Source organism: Chroicocephalus ridibundus, chromosome 1 (genome assembly GCF_963924245.1).
Source record: "Chroicocephalus ridibundus chromosome 1, bChrRid1.1, whole genome shotgun sequence".
NCBI classification, from domain to species: domain Eukaryota; kingdom Metazoa; phylum Chordata; class Aves; order Charadriiformes; family Laridae; genus Chroicocephalus; species Chroicocephalus ridibundus.
In genome coordinates this window covers 212,715,088-212,734,418 of record NC_086284.1, presented here as the reverse complement: position 1 = coordinate 212,734,418, position 19,331 = coordinate 212,715,088, and the positions used below count along the sequence as shown (strand labels likewise).

The following is a 19,331-nucleotide window of genomic DNA, read 5'->3' as shown; positions in this document are numbered from 1 at the left end:
TTAATGCACTGCTTTTTTGCAAACACCCTGATCGTTCCCAGATGCATCTGTTTCTGCCCAGCGGCTCTCGAGGCAGCAGGAGAGGAAATAATTTCAGGTCCCGAGAGTCACTGGTCTAAGCAGTTTCAAGATGGTCCAGGAGCCCTTCTGCATCCCTTTGAGGGAGCTGTACCCATCTTCCTCCTTTGATCAGACCCAGCGGCTTCTGCTGTTTTTTTTTCCACACCAAAATACAGCAGCAGGATCCCCGAACCCTTCTCTAAGTAAACCAGGTGAGGATGGTATTTTGATCTCACCCGCGGCACAGAAATCAGTCCTACCCATTCCCTGCGGTCTCTCCTAAACTTGCCGTGAAAGTGTGAAATTAGCTATGGAAAAGCTTCCAGGAAAGGTTGGGGTTGGTGGGAAGGAGGAAATTTCACACGAGAATTTGAGAACCTGGCTCCCGAGCGATTCAAGCCAACACAGGTCTAGACGCTGAGGACCAACACAGCTATGGAAGAATCTCTTCCCCAGCACAAACCCGCAGATCAGCCCTCTGTTTCAGCTCGTGGCAAGACACCCGTGGAAGAATACAGCTTTGAAGTGACAGCCAGAAGCTCAGGGTGGGATGAAGTTTTTATTTACAGCTTCTTACTCAGTTCAGCTATGAGATAAGGTAAAAATAAAAATAATGGTGCTCAGAACTTACAAAGCAACTTTTATCTGAAATCTCAGCACAAGTTACAAACAGTACGGGTCAGTGGGAGAGATTTCCCCTGGCAAACTGCATGTTGATCCCGGAGCGAGCCTAGTTGATTTGAGCCCTGCCAGGACAAAGCGATACTCATCCGGGTCCCGTCAGCCCGCTCCTGCCCGGAGCAGAGCAGCCCTAGGACCATCCCAACGCTGGTGGCTTTGCCCAAGCTTCACCGAAAGGCAAACCAAAGTGGTGTGCCCACATCTGCAGAGTATTGGAGACACACTTGAGTCCAAACATCCTCTTCCTCTGTTGTCTGCTCCACCCGAAAGCGATTTATTTACTATTGCCCTGAGTAGAGGCTACCTAACAGCATTGAAAAGCATCTGAGATGCCTCAGTGGACAATCCTGTACACGTACGGGCACAGTGCTGCTCAGGGAGCTGGGTCAGCCAGCCTGCAACTGAGCTTACTGCTTTTTCTGGGTATGAATTTTTCATACTTATACCTCCTGGCTTTCCCCATTCATATGTTACTTGAAAACAGCAAAATGATTTATTGTACGAATAAAACTCAGTCATGGGTCACTTGCAAACTAGTTAGTGTGATTTACAGAGCGATTCGCTTCCTGTATTGATCACTAGAATCACTGAAGGTGTGTGATCAAACAGTTAAAAAGGATAATTACGTGATATTGTTTCTGGTCGCTCAGAAATGGGCACAGAGCTTCCCAAACCAGCCTCCTCAACTGTCATCTTCATGGGGTTTTTTGGTGTTATTGATAAAAAAAAAAGAAATAAGCAGGTTGGCCAGGGCAGCTCATACAGATTTCCCACGGTATATTTTACACTGTGATTATTCATATCGCGAGCAGTGCTTTAGCAGAGCTCTTCTCCAACAGCCCATTCATTTTTAATGGAACTAAGAAAAATTTAAAAAGGCGTTTGTATGAAATAGGAAAGCCAAGTGCTGTGTCCTTGTGAGGAAGGCGGCTGAACTTCCCCCAGCCAGCTGCGAGCCTGGTGCAGCCTGATGCAGGGATGCTCGCCATGCAGAGACCATTAGGAGGGTGGTTTGTTTTAATTAGTCATCCTGATTTTAGCTATTCTTATTCCTGGCTAGTTCATGGTTATCCGGGCACTCGAGGAGCGTCTCAAAGAGCTGAGGGATTTCGCCTCCTCGGTGACTAACTACTTGAAAAAATGTTACCCATTAACATTTTGTTAATGGTATTTTTAAGCAGCGTTCCAGAGAGCGAGGCTGAACGTGGTTCCGGCGATTCAGCAATCCCCATTCAGGTTTGCCTGCGCTGGATAGGATCCTGCCCCCCCCTCCCAGCTTATCAGCTGCGGCGGGGAATTTGGGCAACTATGGGAAGTTTCATTTCCTGCTCCTTGGGCTGCCTGTGGCCTGACCGGCAGAGTTCATAAAAGGAAAGACATTCTTCTAATTCTTGTTATTAACCCGTTGGTGATCTCCGAGATGCGAGCCAAAACTGCCAGAAAAGCTCAGGATGCTACAGCTTCCATCAGCCCATCATTACACAACCAGCCTCTCGTTTCTCCTAATTTTCCATATTATTTTTTTTCAATAAAAAATAAGGCAGATGCAGCACAGACTTATTTAAATGCATGTTTGTGTTTTGACACACGATTTACAACCTCTGTAAGGTCTCGAGCAATGCCCGCCCGTGGCACCACAGCCTCTCCTGCTGCTGGCGCGGGTGGGTGCCCGGGGCACCGCCACCTCCATGGCAGAGCCCGGCATCGCGCCCCAGCAACTTGGGATGGCAAGTCAAGAAGATTAAAAAAAAATAAATGCTGGAAATATTTTAAGCAGATGCAATACGTTTCTCAAAGCTAAGCAACGCCTCCAAAAAATAGCTCAGTGATATAGTAACGGTGTCAAAAATGACCAAAGCTGCTTTTATATCTCTCTGGCAGTGACCGGGACAGTTTTGGCACAGAATATGTGCTGAATTCCAGCACACTATCCATTCCCACAGATATGTCTTTGCACATCCTCCCCACCCAGTACTAGTACAGCTTCCCTGAGCTCTGTGTGCAAGCACGGTGTGAAGTTGCTGAGAAAACCAGGTGAAAACCCTTTTCTCTCCCCACCCCGGTGAAAATATGCATCCGTGGCAAACCATTACATGGCGAAACGGTGCGGTTCCTACCTGAACGAGGAGCTCCAGCTTCCTGTCGTCAAGGAGGTGCACTTGGCATCTGCGGCCCTCCGTCATCTGCAAGAGAGAAGAGGCACGTGTGTCAGGGCGCTCTGCTTTCCAGCTCGGCACGTGGCTTTAATTCGCTGTGGTGCTTTCAGTTTGTGTTTGTTGTTTGTTGGGTTTTTTTGTTTGTTTTTTTTTGTTTTAATTAATCCCCCTTCTTTTGGCACCAGGGGAAAGCAACGGCTGGAAGGAGAACAAGAAAAGCAACCCCAGTAGGTTGCGGAGCAGCGTGTGGCGTCTGCTTGGATGGGAGGAGGTTGTTTCAGTGTGAAAAATGGGGCCAGGGGGACAGTTCGCAGCACAGGGACCCCAACATTTCATACCACAGCCTCCGGCTTCGCAGCCAGCTTGGCTGGTGGAGGAGACATCCAGACAAGTTTCTCCCAAAACCCCTCGACAGCAGCAATTCAGCCATCCCAGAGGTGGCACAGAGCAAGCAAGGCTCCTCCCTGGGCTGGGCTGATGGTGCTCCCTGGGGTTGCACGAGCTGCTTGTTTGGGCCTGAATCCCAAAATGGGCTTGTCCTACTTGGGGTGTCCTATTTAAGACGTACCACAGGAGCCACTCGTGATATATGAGTCATATACGAGCCATTTGTATAATTACTGGTGCAAAGGTGCTTCCATACCAATATAGTTTATTACAACTGTTAACAAATGATATCAAGAAAAACTTTGAGGTATTGAAGACTATTTCGTCCAAGGTTCTGTAGATTCGGATCATGGAATCACAGAATTGTCGAGGTTGGAATGTTCCTTTCAGATCATTGAGTCCAACCATCCTAAAATGCTAAGAAATAAATGAGCCACAGCCTGAGGAAACTCCTCGACAGTCGGTCAAGCCCTTTCCTGGTTCTCCTCTTGCAGAGAGCACCATAAGCGAGGAGCGACTTTGCTTTGCAGAGTTACGGATCCAGACTCAGCCCCGCAAAGCCCTTCAGCGCGCACAAGCCCAATCCCACTGTCCGCTAATGGGATATGGACCGCCTAAGCCTCTTTAGCTCTGGAAATCCCTTCCTCAGCATGACTTAGGCAGCACGCAGGCACCCCTCCCGGTGTGGGCTTGCCCCGTGGCACTAACGCATGCCCGGACCCATGGCGGCACAGACCCAGCTCAGTCCCACAGCGTGGCTCAGACCCCCAGGGACCCATCACCCTCCAGCCAAGGCACCTTCCTGAGCGCTGCATGGATCCCCAGCATAATTTAATGATATTTCTTGCCATGATGAGTCCTAAAGCACCACCAGAAGGGAGCAGAGGGTCCACGGGAGCCTGGCAGGGTGGATACAGGCTGTCGGGGATGCGGCTGCTGCAGCACCCTGGGAATTTCTGCCTTCATCCGTCACCTCTCCCCACCAGTGACAGCTGAGCTGAGCCACCGATGCAAAGCCGCCTTGCAGAGAGCAGGAGACGTGGGCTTGGGGGGTTAACTGAGGACAGCTCGGCTTTCTGCTTTAGCTCTGTGGGTTAAAAATCACCCGCTCATGTGGCTTGGTGGGGCCAGACTCGCTGGCATCCAGGAGGCGGCGGTGGAGGGCAGCCGGCAGTGCCCCACCATCAGTTTCACCCATTTGAGAGCCCAGGCGGTGCGTGGCCATTGCCATGGGGTCTTCAACCTTGGCTGTCTCCAGCAGCATCACCCTCACCCCGCCGGTTGCTGGTGTCAGCAGAGGAGCCTGATGACCTCTTCTGGGTGCTCCTGAGCTCCCTTTTGCCAGTTCTGTCCCACAGCCATCTCCCTCTTTCTTGGGACCAGGACAGACCAAGCCTTCTCCTGGCCCTAGCCTCATCCCCGTAGTAAAAATTCAGATGTGCCAACAACTCTATTGAGCCTCAAGCTGGCCATGCAAGGTATGGAGTTTTTTATGAGACAACTTCAGTCAAAATGAGCTTTTCCCTTCAGCTCATCCCAAATTTACAACCCTGGCATGCCCAATTCCGTGTGATCCAAGCGGACTTTACCCGCGTTGTTACTCACACCAGAACGCCTCTGGAGTGTTGTGCGCACTAAATAACATCACTTTCCTTCTCGTTTTCCGTGAGCACAACTGGAGCCCTGGCAGCCAGAGGAAAGCCTTGTAAAACAAAGGTTCTCATAAATGTCAGCCAGTTAGCGCCATGGCAATAAATTGTCTTCTACTAGAGTTTTCTCCAGTAAGTAATGTTATGCAAAATGTGGCTTCTCATAAGGTATATACTTGACGAGTGAGATTTTTCTCTCTGAACTGTATATGAAACAGCTTTCAGCTCAGTTGTAAAGCTACACCCGAGGCTCACAGAAGGGCTTCGCGATGGTTTGCCCTGCTCGGAATGTGAGTGGTGTGGGTCGTGTTCACACGGGCACAGGGAACCGCAGGCTGGGCTTCCCCAGCAGATAAAACTCCGAGGGGCTGAGCTCTGCTTCAGCATCTCTCTCGTCCTCTTACTGTCACATATCGGCTGCGTCCCCAAGGTGGTGAGTACGCAATGATATTACAGTTTTAATATGAGTTTACCCAACGCAACAGATAAAGCAGTGAGCTTATCGTGGTGGTAACACGCGATGGCAGGGATGGAAACACAGCCCAGCTCTCGCGTGTTACGCTCCATCGGTTATACCAAAGTTCGAATAAGAACAAAGGAAGGCGAAAAGGGGAAGAGGGAAAGTTTTCTGCAATGTTTGACTTTGTGCGTTGTTAGTGTTTCAGCAAAGCGTTTCCTTTCCATGTGGAGCTTCTGTATCTCTCCACGTTTTTCCAACCCAGAGTTTCGTGTCCCCTTAGTGCTCTTGCTGCTTAAAGAAATCCCAAATGCAAACAGCTGGTAACATGAAGTGTCTGAATAAAGTGAAGCTCCGAAATGCAGCACGTGATGGTTGACTAATTGCAAGGCATTTCAGGAACATCACTTGCAGAAAAGGGAGAGGGAGGGCACACTGCTTTCACGTCAGCTTGTCCCCAGCAGTTCTGTCCATCAGCAAAGTGTCTGTCAAAGCCCACGATGGTTTTTATAGTTTGATCACACAGTGTGTGAGCACACAGCAAGGCACGTACTTTATTTCTCTAATGCCACCCTGTTTCTGTGCCTCCCAGTGGTTTGAAGGTTCGTGCTACAGGCTAATGACCTCCAGCTGCTGGTCTGCAGGCTGGTTCCACCTAGGCTTTTCTACCCAAGAGAGGGTGAAGAGCTGCTGCAGGAGCTGTGGAGGAGGCATCAGCCACTGCACAGCCTCGGGGGAGAAAGAGTCCCAGCACTGGTCCCAGGTACCAACACAGATGGTGAAGAAGCCTTTGGTTTTGGAACCGGAGGCTCCAAGTTTTGTCTTTGATGATACCTTGAAGCTCAGAAGGACCATAACATACGTAGCTGGAGATCTGCTACAGTATTTCCTTCTGTAGGCAGGATACCCAGCCATGGGGCTTTTCGCTTCCCTTTGAAACAAATGGTGTGTTCCAAGAGAAAAGAAAGGAAGTAGAAGACAGGCTTCCTACTTGATATAAGCCAAAATATGATGGTCCTGCCTTCCCTCCTTTATGTTTTATTATCCCACCAGGTGTCTGAAGCCCACACCATGTGCTTTTTTGCATCGTCAGATCAATAGAAACCCTACTAGTTTGTCAGAGCAAGAAATGGGGACATTTCAAAGCACAGCGAGAAGGAACTGATTTAGCACAGTCTGTCTGCGTGAAAGATGCTGTTTCTGACGCTTCGCAAATCGGCTGATCTGTGATATCTGCAGCACTGCGATAGATGGGGCTGTGGCCAGCCCCTGGGAGACGAGTCAAGGACCCACTTCTGCTTCGCTGTGTAACCAGAGAAGGGAAATCAACACCAAAGCCCTATAGATGGATACATGGGGGCAGGAGGTCACTAAGCATGAGCTGAGCAGCACGAGTTTGGATGGAGGACAACTACAAGGAGTGAATTGAGGTTCTCCTCTCCCAAGGCTCTTACCCAGAGAAGGATGAGGGGAACTGAGAGATAAGGGGCACAAAGGCATGGTTTTCCCTTCATCATGGAAATGCAAAATCCCAGCAAAGATACAAGAATCAGTGGTTGAGCAGAGCAGCTGACAGAAGAGAAGGACAATTGATGTGTCAGGGAAGCGTGGGAGTTTGCTCCTGATCAAGTCCTGGGTTTCACCATGAGCTCAGTGAGTTTTCCTGAACCAACACACCCCCCGGTTTCCTTCTTGGAGGGCAAGAGCCCTCCACCCTTACTCCAGAAAGTAAAAAGTCAAGTTTCTAGTTCAGTCTAACAGTTGAGATGCCCTTGGTGCTCAAAGCAGAGAGAACTTTCAGACGTTTCAAGTTAGCTGAGACAATTCCCAGGTGAGCTCCACCACTGCGCCTGCTGCCTGCTCCGCCACTTGCACAAGGCTGTCCCAAACCTGGAGCCGAGATCTAGTGTTCAGCCCAGGAGGGTCCTCTGACAGCCAAGGATGCTGTAACCACATCAATCCCCCAAATTTCTTATGCTTCTCAAGACGTGAAAGAGGTGGGACTGTGTACGCACTCCTGAGCACTAACAGTTCATCCATATGGCAGGGAGCTGCATGCGCCGGGTGTGAATATGGGCCACGTGCATTTCATGGGCCAGACTTATCACGAACTCACTCAGATGGAAATTATGTGCCAAAATACAGAACAGATTTTTTTTTTTTTTTCGAAACGGCTCTGTACATCACATTTTTACTGAAAATCTGCTGCTTCTTTTAGTGCCTGCACATGCGACGTGACCCCCGAGCGCTTGAAGAGCTGAACACAAGTGCTTTGAAAAAGCTCTGTCGTTTATGGACACGAGTGTGTAAAGACTAGGGTTAATGTGTCTACAATACACAAACACAGATGGTGCCTGTATGGCACGTGAAGGTCTGAAGCAATGTGTTTGTGTGTGGCATTGGTGTGCAGGAGAGGTGATCACACACAAGGCATGCGTGCTTTCCCTGCTCCACGGCTTCTGCACCTTCAGGATGGGAAAACTGATGCTGACCTCCTTTGCAAACCCCTTTGAGATCCATCAGTGACAAGAAGACCTGACATACGTGCTTGTTCTTTCCAACGTAGCGATGCCACAGAAAGGCAATCTCTCTCATAGTTATTTGTGGGATCTTCTGAATCATAGCTGTTTTTCTCAAGGAAAGGACATTTTAGTTACCTTTATCACAAGCCTTTAAATCTCCTTTGGAGCCTCCTACCCAAATATTTACACAATGGGTTTCCTAGGGAAGGCAGGCTGGTGGTTGTTTTGCTCTGCGGCATGAACTGCTCTGGTGATTGCCCTCCTCTCCATTCATCTTCGCTGTAACTCCAAACACTGTCTCAGAGAATCCTATAAACAGTCGGTGACACAGCCCAAAAACCCCGCACCGCGCTCCCTAATCCCCGCACGCCCGTCACCTTGTCACTAAATTATCAGCAACTGCCCACAGAACTGCTCCATCCAACACAAACAGCGAAGGCGACGGGAGGAAACAGCTCCAAAGGGAACCTTTCCCTTTCAAAACGAAAAAGCCCTCCTGGTGAAAGCGCCGTCATACTAAATAACTCAAAGGCACCAAATGCAAATGCTATTTACAATGGCAGTTCTATAAATATCTACGGCACGTTTCATTAGCCAGTGAGTGCAGAAATAAAGAGGAATACGGCGTATTCTTCCATGACTCAAATCAGAAATTATAATTGGAGGCAGAATATTTCCTAAATGCTCGCTGCCTGTATGGGAGGCAATTACTGTGCTGAATACACAAAAACCTGTGTCGCTTTGCCCGCCATTTGGACAGACCCGCTGAAAGGAGATAGGGAGAGATGACAGCCTGCTGATTACAATAAACTATTAGATTAAACACCCTGCTCCCACTTGACCACCTCTTGCTGCCTTCTCATCCTGGCACCTCCTAAGCTTGTAGGGAGAGAGAGAAACTGGGGAAAAGCAGTGTGTTTTCGACGTCTGCACAGTTTATTTTGTGCGTGTGGCAGCACTTTGCTGAGTCGGGACTGGTCTAGCAAACGGCTGCCCTTCACACCGACCAGCGCTGTCTCCTCTCTTGTCTTCATCCATCTGTCATCTCCTGTCCTACACTCACACTTCACGATCCTGGAAGAATGGTCTATCTTTCTTTTTCATGCCATGTGTTCTCAGAGCATCCTCCCCAGTCGCTGGTCTGCATCAGCACCTAATAAATAATACCGGTGGTGACCGGGGTGAGGATGGCTGCCAGATAGTGTGCAAAGAGCTGAGCCACATGGCCCATCCTTGCGTGGGCACCTGGGGAGAGGGGGCATGGCCACAGCTGGCTCTGTGTGTGGTGGGAAGGGGAGCAGCCCTGGCTGGGAGGCTGGGGAGCCATCAAGGCTCTGCCCAGAGGGGCCTCCCCTTGGGGTTTGCTCGTTTTTGTAGTCCTTTGGTTGTGACTCAGTGGGAGCAATCCCTGAAGAAGAGGAGTGAGATGACTATTGGTGCAAATCTGGTTCATCTGTCCCAGCCATGGTGACTCGCACTGCGCTGCCATGAATGTCGCTGTGGTTTGCAGCACTGCTCATGCCATTTTGCTTTCCAGGTCCAACGCCATCGTGCACATTCCCTTCCCCTGCCTTTCCCCTTCAGGCAGGCTGGCGTCCACCTGAGCCTTGGTGCCTCCAAGCTCTGAGGATGGGGACACACTCAGGAGAAACTGTTGTTTCTGAAGATGGGCCTCATTTCTTTCCATGAGTCTTTCCTAAACCAATAGTGGAAAGTCTGGTTTGTAATTATTTTTTCAAGACGGAGAAAAATGATTTTAATTTGGCACAAGGCTCCTGGCATAGGAATAGGCCTATATGGCCTGCCCTGCCTGTAAAGGTCAATGACACAGTACATAACATGGGCTGAGCTTTCCGAAATAATCCGATACAGAAGTACAAGTATTTATCACTGCGATGTGTAGAAAACCACTACACAACACTTCTACCATTCAAATCTGTTCATGTGATGATTCTTTTAATTGAAAAGGCTGTTTGGTGCTCTGGAGCAGGAGACATTAGATGCAAGCCGGTTGTTTTTTCCCTAGGAAGGGTATCCCAGCTGTATCCTCAGGCATCTGCCATCTTCTAGCAGTAGGAGAACGAAGACGTTGCATACTCAAAGAAACAGGAACATTCTTTTTAGCATTCTCTTTCAAGGGAACTTGGTGGCAGATAGAGCTTTGGAGCTGAGAAGATGGGCCCAGGAAAGACGGTGTTGATGTGGATAATGGTGATGCAAAGAGAAGTAACCAAACTCCAGCTTCTAATGCCGCGTGGGTTTCCCTGTTATGGAAGTGCTCTGGGTCTCTGGGAAATACATGCACAGTCCATAGCTGGATTGAATGGCCAGAAAATATACAGCATCTCCCACAGGTTTGGTAGGACCGTAGGAACGTATCACGTGCAAGGCCTTTGGCCCTCCCTGTGAGCCTCTTTATCCCACCCCTTGAAAAATCAATGTCCTTACCCATGGACTAGGGAAGAGAGATGAAATTGCCGAAACCATGGTTACAGAGACAGCTCTTAAAAACCTCTCCTTTCCTGCAGGCAGGGAATTCTGCTGTCCCTTAGAGGAGCTTGACGTTACCCATCGCACAGGGGATCTGCACAGGGGATGTGTTTAGGAGGAGTTGCATCAGGTGTTGCGATCATTTCTGCGAACGGTTGTTTGCCAGGAGAGGGAAAACCCAGCTTCAGTAAGTAGAAAGCAAGAGTCCTCCTCGAGAAAGGAGGTGGGACAGTGCCAGCCGCGGTGTCACCCACCAGAAGCACGCCGCGAAAGGCGCGATCCAGCCATTGTGTGGATGCCGACGGGGAGTGATGGGATAAAAATTAAGGCGAGCTAAAGGCTGAGTGACCTGGTGACTTCCCTGTTTTGTCTTGAGAGCTGACAAAAGAGTTCCTGGCCTGGCCAGGGGGCTCCTCGCTTCCTCGGTGCAGCGCTTTTCAGTCTTGCTCGGGCTCCCGCATCACCCGAGGACATCTGCGCAGGTTATTTCTCATGTTTCCTCTAAACAGCGCTCAGCGAAAACACTCTGATTCAGCAAAGCACAGAGCCGTGTCCATAAATCCCTTTTATTTCAGTGTGACATAAGCAAGTGTTTAAGTGGCTTACTGTATCAGGGCTGAAATGAAAAACCGTCTCCTACGGTCCTTAAGTCCATTTACAACATCAAGCAATAACTCTCAGGCGAACTTTAAAGCCGGGAATGCCGCGTCTTAACCTCAAAACACTTGGTGCTTGAGCCGTGTAGTTAGAATTAAATCTAATTCCGACGCCGCATTTTAAACCAACCAGGGTATTACCCGGCAGATGCCTAAATCACCGCTCTGAGAGCAGCCGGCCTCGGAGGCCTGATTTCAGTTATATCCTGAGATAAGAAAGTCCTTTCCTGGACAGGCCAGCTTCCTCACTAGAATGGAGGCTGTGCTGGTTTGTGTCACGTATTGTTTTCTTTCTCAAAAATAATGCAGATCTAAATCTTTTCAAGTGCAAAGGGAAGCAGAACATCTCGCGCCCTCCCTGCCTTCTGGTGGTGATGCAGGAGGAGAGGGCATTCCCAATGCATACTTTTCACTGCGTTTGACCCTTTCACCCTCGTAACCCTTTCCATTCCCTTTCTTGGCCAGAAAATAAACCAGTTGCCAGCTTAAAAATACATCAGCTTCCAAGCATGATCCCCACTATTTACAAGGCAGGAGTGGAGCGTGTAGGGGATGATTTGAGATGGTTGGTCAGAGCATGTGCGGAGCTCTGGAGCTGAGGCTGACCACGGGGAGGTGACACAGTTTTCAGTATTATTATTTTCAGTCTAGAGGATTCACTGGCCACAGATGCCTTCAACCTTACAGATTTGCAACCCCGTCTGGACTCAGGAAAAGTGTGTCTTGATAAACCTTGACTCAGCCGGTCAGTTGTGCAGGTGGTTCAATGTGGACACCTGCTTCAGGCCAAGATTTTAGGTCAAGAACATGCCAGAGCTCTTAAAACCTTGCTTCAAACTGGGATCCTGTACCTATCTATCTCCTCTGCTTTTACCTAGGAACCTTGTGTTGCTCCTACAGCCTTTCTGCATGTGCAGCATGTTGGCTGCACCTAGCGACGGGTAAGGGCTGCGTGGGGAATAAATAATAAATAAATAATCATGCAATCGAGGTGGCCCAGCTGCTCCTCCTCCCAGCAGCTCAGGGCTCTTCCCTGTGGTCAGTGCTTTCGTGCAGATGAGTTTTAATTGAGTCAGGGGTTGGGCTTTCCACCCTCTCCTGCCGGACTTTCCTGCACAGCATCATAGACCTGTTAGACCGGCTCCTGCCTGGAGCCAACCACGAGCCCTGGTGAGAGAGGAGAGCCGCGGTGCTGCTCAGCCATTCACGGCTCCTCGCGGAGCAGACACCGAGCTGTTCGCACTGAGCATTAAGGAGCAGCTTTAGGCGCAGTGAAATCGCTTGATCCATGTGAAACCATTGCAACCAGAGGGTCGCATCCTATGGGAAGTGAAAGGCGGGTGGTTAGGGCAGGCTACAGCCACATCCCACCTTATGGACCTTGGGACTATTCGTCTTCATCCGTACCATGCTGTTCATCCACAGTAATGCCCAAAGGCTGCAGAAGTTCCACTATAACCAAAAAAACAGTAAAAAATAAGCCCCCTCACACCTATGTTAGTAAGATGACACATAGACTGTCTTCCTTGCTGCAGGTTTCCCAGTTAAAACCCAAAATAACTTGCCCTGTATGTAAACTTCTCCTGAGCTAACTCAGCTCGGCCAAACTGTGTGAAGAACATCTTTATTTTGTGAGCTGTTTTTCCCCTCCAGGATGAACTTATTTTTTAGATAATAATCACTTTAAGGCAAGTTCTGTAGTTTCATCCCATGTTTGCACATTATATACAAGGGCTGTGATCCATCATTTGGGTTTCCAGTCCCTAATGCAGCCCAAAGAAATAAATATCAATGGCAGAACTAAAATGGGATGCTCGGAGGGAAAGGGGATGAATGATCCTTGGTGTCTTTGCCCAAGGACGAGCAGCGTGGTCCTGGGACAGGCGTTTCATCAGCTTCTGAGCATAATCGTGCTTCAAGAAAACTATGATATGTCTTGGGAGGGTCTTGCTTTCCCTGGAAGATCTCTGTATTTACTCTGTTCACTGCGCAAAAAGGACACAGCATGGTCTAAGGGAAAAGGATCGAAATTATCTGCCAAGGTAATCCTTTACTAATGATGGACTCCACAGCCTTTTATAAGTCACACCAACGTCTCTGTGGGGACTCCTGGTCACCTTCTGGTTCATTCTCTACTACGTACTGCGGCAAGCACCGTGAGTCACCATCATAATAATGATCGTGTGGCAGTAAAGTATGTAGCAATAGAGTATTATTATTATTCTTCCCAAATATGTTAGAAAGTCTGTTCATCTCTCCTACGTCTGACTTTTAATTCCTTGTAAACATACATAAAAATGTAATTTTTTGTACGGTTTCACACTTCAAACATGGCATATTTTCAGCAAACTGTTCCAGATATTACTCTTCGTGCATGGAGACAGGGTGGTAATTACATGAGACCATCCAAGTCTTGTGGGAAAACATTTGCAGGAGGTTTGGTTTAGTTATAGAGGAGAACAGGACGATTTATTTGCTACTGAAACTAGTGCGATTCGTTGAAGAAAAAAAAAAATCAATATAGGTTCATAGGAAGATGACCAAAGTGACCCAAGGCAGTGGAAGCGGTAGTATGTGTGAAATATTTTTAAAGGACAAATTAAGATTTAAGGCTCAAAGTGTCCTTTTAGCGCTCATTGAGTGTTTTGTACCTACTGTATCCCTAAGCATTCGGAGGTGTGAGCGGCGATCGCCCTGATCAATGGAGCCAGGGCACTGGGCAGTGCATCATGGCTATTCTGTAACAGAGCGGGTCAATAGATAGCACTGAGCAGTGTTATATATAACACATAATAGAAAGCACACTTGCAAAAGTCATTCCAGATGTGAAAAAAAATGTAAAATGTTAATCTGTACACAGAAGTGTTGTTCGGGTTTGTTTTTTTTTTTCTTCTTTTGAATAACACTCTAAGAACCGATACGCTTCCAGTGGAAAAATATGTCACCAGCCACTGCTAATCAGTGGGTTTAGACATACATTTGATGTCGAGAGCCAGGGCTATGGCTGGTGCCCAGGCTGGTGCTGCCTGAGCTGCAGCAGCTCATGGGGTTGGTACTGGGTGGACATCATCCCCCAACGGGGTTTCACAGGAAGGATGGGGTGAGATGCAGAGCACATTCAAATGACGAGCAGCTGACTCATCCTCAGAGATGCAGGTGTTTTTAGAAACAGCTCCTGATCGCGGAAATCCGGTTTGAGCATTTCTGCTCCTGCTTTGTTCACTGAGCAGGGCAGAGCTGGGGCCACAGGACTGGGACATAGAATCATAGAATCATAGAATTGTTGAGGTTGGAAGGGACCTTTAAGATCATCGAGTCCAACCTTTAGCCTACCCTGACAAGAGCCACTTCTAAACCATGTCCCTCAGTGCCCCATCTACCCTTTTTTTAAACACCTCCACAGATGGTGAATCCACCACCTCCCTGGGCAGCCTATTCCAATGTTTAATAACACTTTCAGTGAAGAAATGTTTCCTAATATCTAATCTAAACCTCCCCTGCCGTAACTTGAACCCGTTTCCCCTCGTCCTATCACTTGTCACCAGGGAGAAGAGGTCAGCCCCCATCTCTCTACTACCTCCTTTCAGGTAGTTGTAGAGGGTGATAAGGTCTCCCCTCAGCCTCCTCTTCTCCAGGCTAAACAAGACATCTCCCAGGGGCTCTGCCTGCACGCCTAGATGGGTGAGGAGCACGAAGGCATCCTACCTGCCTTCCCTTGTCCTGGTAGCTCCTGATGCTGAGCATCTGTGTGTCTGGTGAGGACTCACTGGTGCCCCTCACTACAACAAAGACACTGAGGTGCTGGAGCGTGTCCACAGAAGGGCAACGGAGCTGGTGAGGGGTCTGGAGCACAAGTCACATAAGGAGCAGCTGAGGGGGTTGGGGTTGTTCAGCCTGGAGAAAAGGAGGCTGAGGGGAGACCTTGTCGCTCTCTACAACTACCTGAAAGGAGGGGGTAGAGAGGTGGGGTTCAGTCTCTTCTCCCAGGTAACAGGCGATAGGACAAGAAGAAACCGCATCAAGTTGTGCCAGGGGAGGTTTAGTTTGGATATTAGGAAACATTTCTACACTGAAAATGTTATTAAGCATTGGAACAGGCTGCCCAGGGAAGTGGTTGAGGCACCATCCCTGGAGGTATTTAAAAGATGGGTAGACATAGTGCTTAGAGATATGCTTTAGTGATGGGTTTTGTCAGTGTTAGGTTGATGGTTGGTCTCGATGATCTGAAAGGTCCCTTCCAACCTAGGTGATTCTATGATTCTATGACTAGAGGTAAGACTAGCCCCAGTCGGGGCTGAAGCAGGGAAAACTGCCTCCAGGACACATAGCCTGTGCTCTTATATTGCCATTCATCTTCTGTGTAATGCCAGGATTTTGCATCGCCTGTATTGAGAACACTTTGGCTATTGGTGCAGCAAAACCAGCTCCTCCTGCATCAGGACACCTCACAACAAAATAAATACGGACATCGTGTAACCTCTGCACAGGAGGAACCTGGAATAAACGCCTTGACTTGAGCCTGTCTTTGTACAAGACTTCTCTGCCTTTTAAGAGCCAGGGAAAGATGTTCTTTTCTGGAAGAAAACACTCCAGCTCTTTAACACCGTGCAGAATCGATGCGGAAGAGTTAAGGATGGGAAGCGACCAGGGAACAGCCTGATGCAACGTCTGCAAACTCAGCAGCTGGATCCGATACCCCCGAGCCCTGCGCTCCCAGGATTCGATACCCATTTTGGAGCAGCCTTCTGCCACGTACGCGATCAGCTGTGCCTGCGAGAGGCGACCGAGGAAGCGACGACACAGCCCAGCACCTTTACATTTACTGATTCCCCCCAGAATTGCCATCAGCACTCCCAGAGCATTTCAGAAAGCATCTTCCACGCTACAACACAAAGGAAAAGCAGGCTGGGTGCTTCCCTCCAGCTCTCCCTGGTCTGGGCAAGGCGCAAGTCTCCTTGCCCCCCATCCCCACCACCTCCTGCAGCACAAGCCCAGGGGGCACCTTCGATGGCTGTATCACCACCCCCAACAGGGCTGTAAAGCATCCCAGGGCGCCCAGACCACTTCAGAAAGTGCTTTTTTTTGGAGTGTTTTGGTCTTTCCAGTTCAGAATTGCAGAAGGCAGTGGAAGTTACCTTCCAAATTGGTTTTCCAGCATGCTTCCACACTGGGTGTGTGTACAAAGCAAGCACTGTATCTGATTACATGTTCCCTAAATCGTCCGTGTCCCCTTGAGTGCCCCATTTCACTGGGAAATGAGAGTGTCTGGTGTTGCACAAGCACACACGTGGCAACCACGTGTTGAGATGATGGCCATCTTCACCAAACCCTAGCTGGGGATAACTGGGAGAGATACCATCCGTGCAGAGCGAGGACAAAACTGATTTTTAAAGGTGGAAAGAGCTCAACCATGCTCCCCTTTCTAGGGCAGGCACTGAGTTTCAGATTTGCTGCTGACTTTCCAAGCTGCTCACTGCTTTGCAGCGGCTTTCCAACCCCTGGCTTGTCCTGCGTAAACCCGGTGCGAAAGCAGCGGGGTCGGGCCGCGGCTGCTCCGCTACCCGCAAAGCACTTCCCAGCGCGAAATCTTTCAGCTCGGATGGACGGGACGCCCAACAAGCGCCTGCAGCGTGTGTGGTACGGCTGCAGCCACGTTGGATCCCACGCGGTCAGGAAACCCAAACAAGGGTGGATTTATTTTGGTTGGGAGATCTGGGAACTTCTAAGAAGGGGAAAAAAAAGTAATCTAAACACAGGGCCTGAGCCTTGCGGGTTGGCAAGCCCCACAGCCATTGTCAAAATGTTACATGTTACACGTGGAAGTGTGCGCACAAAGGATTTCTGTAGCCAAAATGGGAATATCAACCTCTTTTTGGTTTGCAGCTTTCCAGGAGATTTTCAGTGGACCCTTTCACAGGGAATAAGGTTAAGTGAATACAGTAAAAAAGGGTCAACTTGCCTCCTTTTCTTCTGTCCTCAAGGACTTTTCCTGAAGATTACTACACTAGGCCACACCACATCCCACCGGTGCAGCGGGAGGGTGAAAAGGGCATTTTCCTACCCACGAGTGATCTTTTCTTGAGGGTGGGACACAGCAACTGTTTAACACCCCACGAAAACCTCACACAGCAGCTCAGGCCAAGAGCAGAAGGACGGCGTATCTGCTAGGAAAGGAGCCAGAAGGGGTTGTAAGCAAGAACATCGTTAACTGCACTGGAAATCAGATGGTCCCTGCTCCTCTGGTCTCCTTTGCACTTTAAGGCTGGGCAAGTCCCATCTCACCCCATGGAGACGCACCCAGTGTATCTGGCACCACGCATTGGGCCACAGAGAAGTGTAACAGAACCACGAAGCAGGGACTCACTATGAGGTGGAGGTACACCAGGCTCTTCTACTTCTTTTGACAGGCAGCCTACTGCAGCCAGACATAGACAAGGAACAAACCTCCAGGCTCCCATCAACCCGCAAGTAGGTGGAGCGCAAAGGTGACTTGGAGCAGAGGGAGGCAGGATCAAACCCTACGTGTCTGCGATTCATCAACATGAAAGTTCTCCGAGAAGCTCGGAGCTGATCAAACATCTGGCCAGGGCATCTTCTCAGTGTCAGATCAGAGAGAAAAGCAGTCAAAGTCATTTTTGGTCCTTGATACGATTAATCTCCAGAGCAGAAAACAGGGGCTCCAACTCATTGTGCAGCCTTGGGAAACTGGGGCTTTTTAGCAAATGGCACATACTGAGATTTCCAGGAGGGCTGGGGATGAAGCTGTTAAAAGTCTGGGAGAAGAAGAGATATCAGGGGATGTTGTCAGCTGCAGTGGTTCCCAAGGCCATGCTGGGCAATCCGCTGCTGGCTTAGGGAACTGTATGGCCTGGGAGAGGTTGGGACTAACTGGGATTTGGAGCTGGAGGAGGCTTGCAAGTAATTCAACCACAGCTTAACCTTGTCAGACCTTGCTGCCTGCTGGGCTGCCGTGCTCTGCCTGCACTGGGGCTGCAGGGAAATCCGCACCTCCTGCTGCTGGAAGGAGCAAGCCAGCAAGGATGACTGGAGACTGGCATTGCCGAGTGACCTTGGGATCCACCCGTGCAAGCACACCCCATCCAACGATGAAGCTTGGTGACCCCGGGACATCGCCTGCTCTTACAGTTCCCCCCACAGCACTGCTTCCCCCCAGCTCCCCAAGAGATGGGGCATTTGTGGGATGGCTCCCAGCTAGGAGGAGATTTTGGGTGCAGCTCAGAGGCACAGGAACACTGACTGCCTCAATTGAATCTAGAGTGTTTTGAATGAAAGACACCCAAGGTCCCTGAGAGCTGAGCATGACCGTGGCTCCATCCCTGACAGCAGCCTTTGCTCGTCCCAGCGATCCGGCCCGCTCCTGCTGAGCTCACGAGAAGTGGGTCACACCGGGCCTTACTGCACCTTCAGGGGACTGGGACTAAGCCCTGGCCCCACATTTGGCTGGTGTTGGATCAACACGCTCCTTTTAGACCTTCCCTGTGCGTCTCAGCCTTCTTGCAGTGCATGACCCTTCCTTCTCCTTCACAGTCCTGCCAGACTGGGACTTCAGTCACTCCCCAGACCCTTTCAAATTCTCCCTAATACATCTTTTTCTCCCTCGTCCATACCATGCTGTTTTACTTTGATTTGCTGTCTGTTAAGCTGCATTCAAACCTTCTGCTGTTATTCACGCAGCAAGCAATGGTATCAACAAAGGGGATATGTATGACTGTAATTACCTGTGACATGTAGGACTAGACTCTGTGACTTGGGAATTCTTTCCCAGTCTTATGTCCCTACTAACAACACCCAACGCACTATCCAAAGCTCTTGACTCGGCTAAACAATTTCACATGATCTCTATGGAAGATGCTCTCTGCGCCAAGTGACGCTGCATTGCTGTATGGCCCCGAGTGACCCCATGCTGTGACCACAGGTATCATCAAATATTGGCTCACATTTTTAATACAATAACCAGTTCAGACGCATGGCAATGGGACCACCAGAAACCATCTACCAGGAGAAATGGGTAGCTTGCCCCAATGGGTTGCGAGTGGCTCACTACTGTATAGCAGTGGCTCAAATAATGGCAGAGATCTCCTATTTCTAGCCTGGGTGTTTAAAGCAAAAATTGACCTAAGAATGAAATTTTACATGTGCACAAATCCACATGCTCTGCCCCACTGGTGCATTTAACCCCACTGTGGGAACTGATTTGGATGGGGCCACTCACAGCGTGAGTGACCAATGCCAACACCTTTAGCCTGTTTGGT

At 49.4% G+C, this 19,331-nt stretch overlaps 1 protein-coding gene across 7 annotated transcripts in view; it reads right to left on the bottom strand.

Annotated features, from left to right (window-relative positions):
• The window catches only part of FRMD4A (FERM domain containing 4A), a 390,969-nt gene that overhangs the window by 134,423 nt on the left and 237,215 nt on the right, over positions 1-19,331 (bottom strand). For all 7 annotated transcript variants that reach the window (XR_010069575.1, XM_063323590.1, XM_063323591.1 and 4 more), the window contains one exon: positions 2,859-2,924. Coding sequence is in view for 6 of the 7 variants with exons in the window: in XM_063323590.1 (XP_063179660.1) it covers positions 2,859-2,924 (66 nt within the window). In the remaining variant the exon portion in view is untranslated. The remainder of the gene's footprint in view (positions 1-2,858; positions 2,925-19,331) is intronic.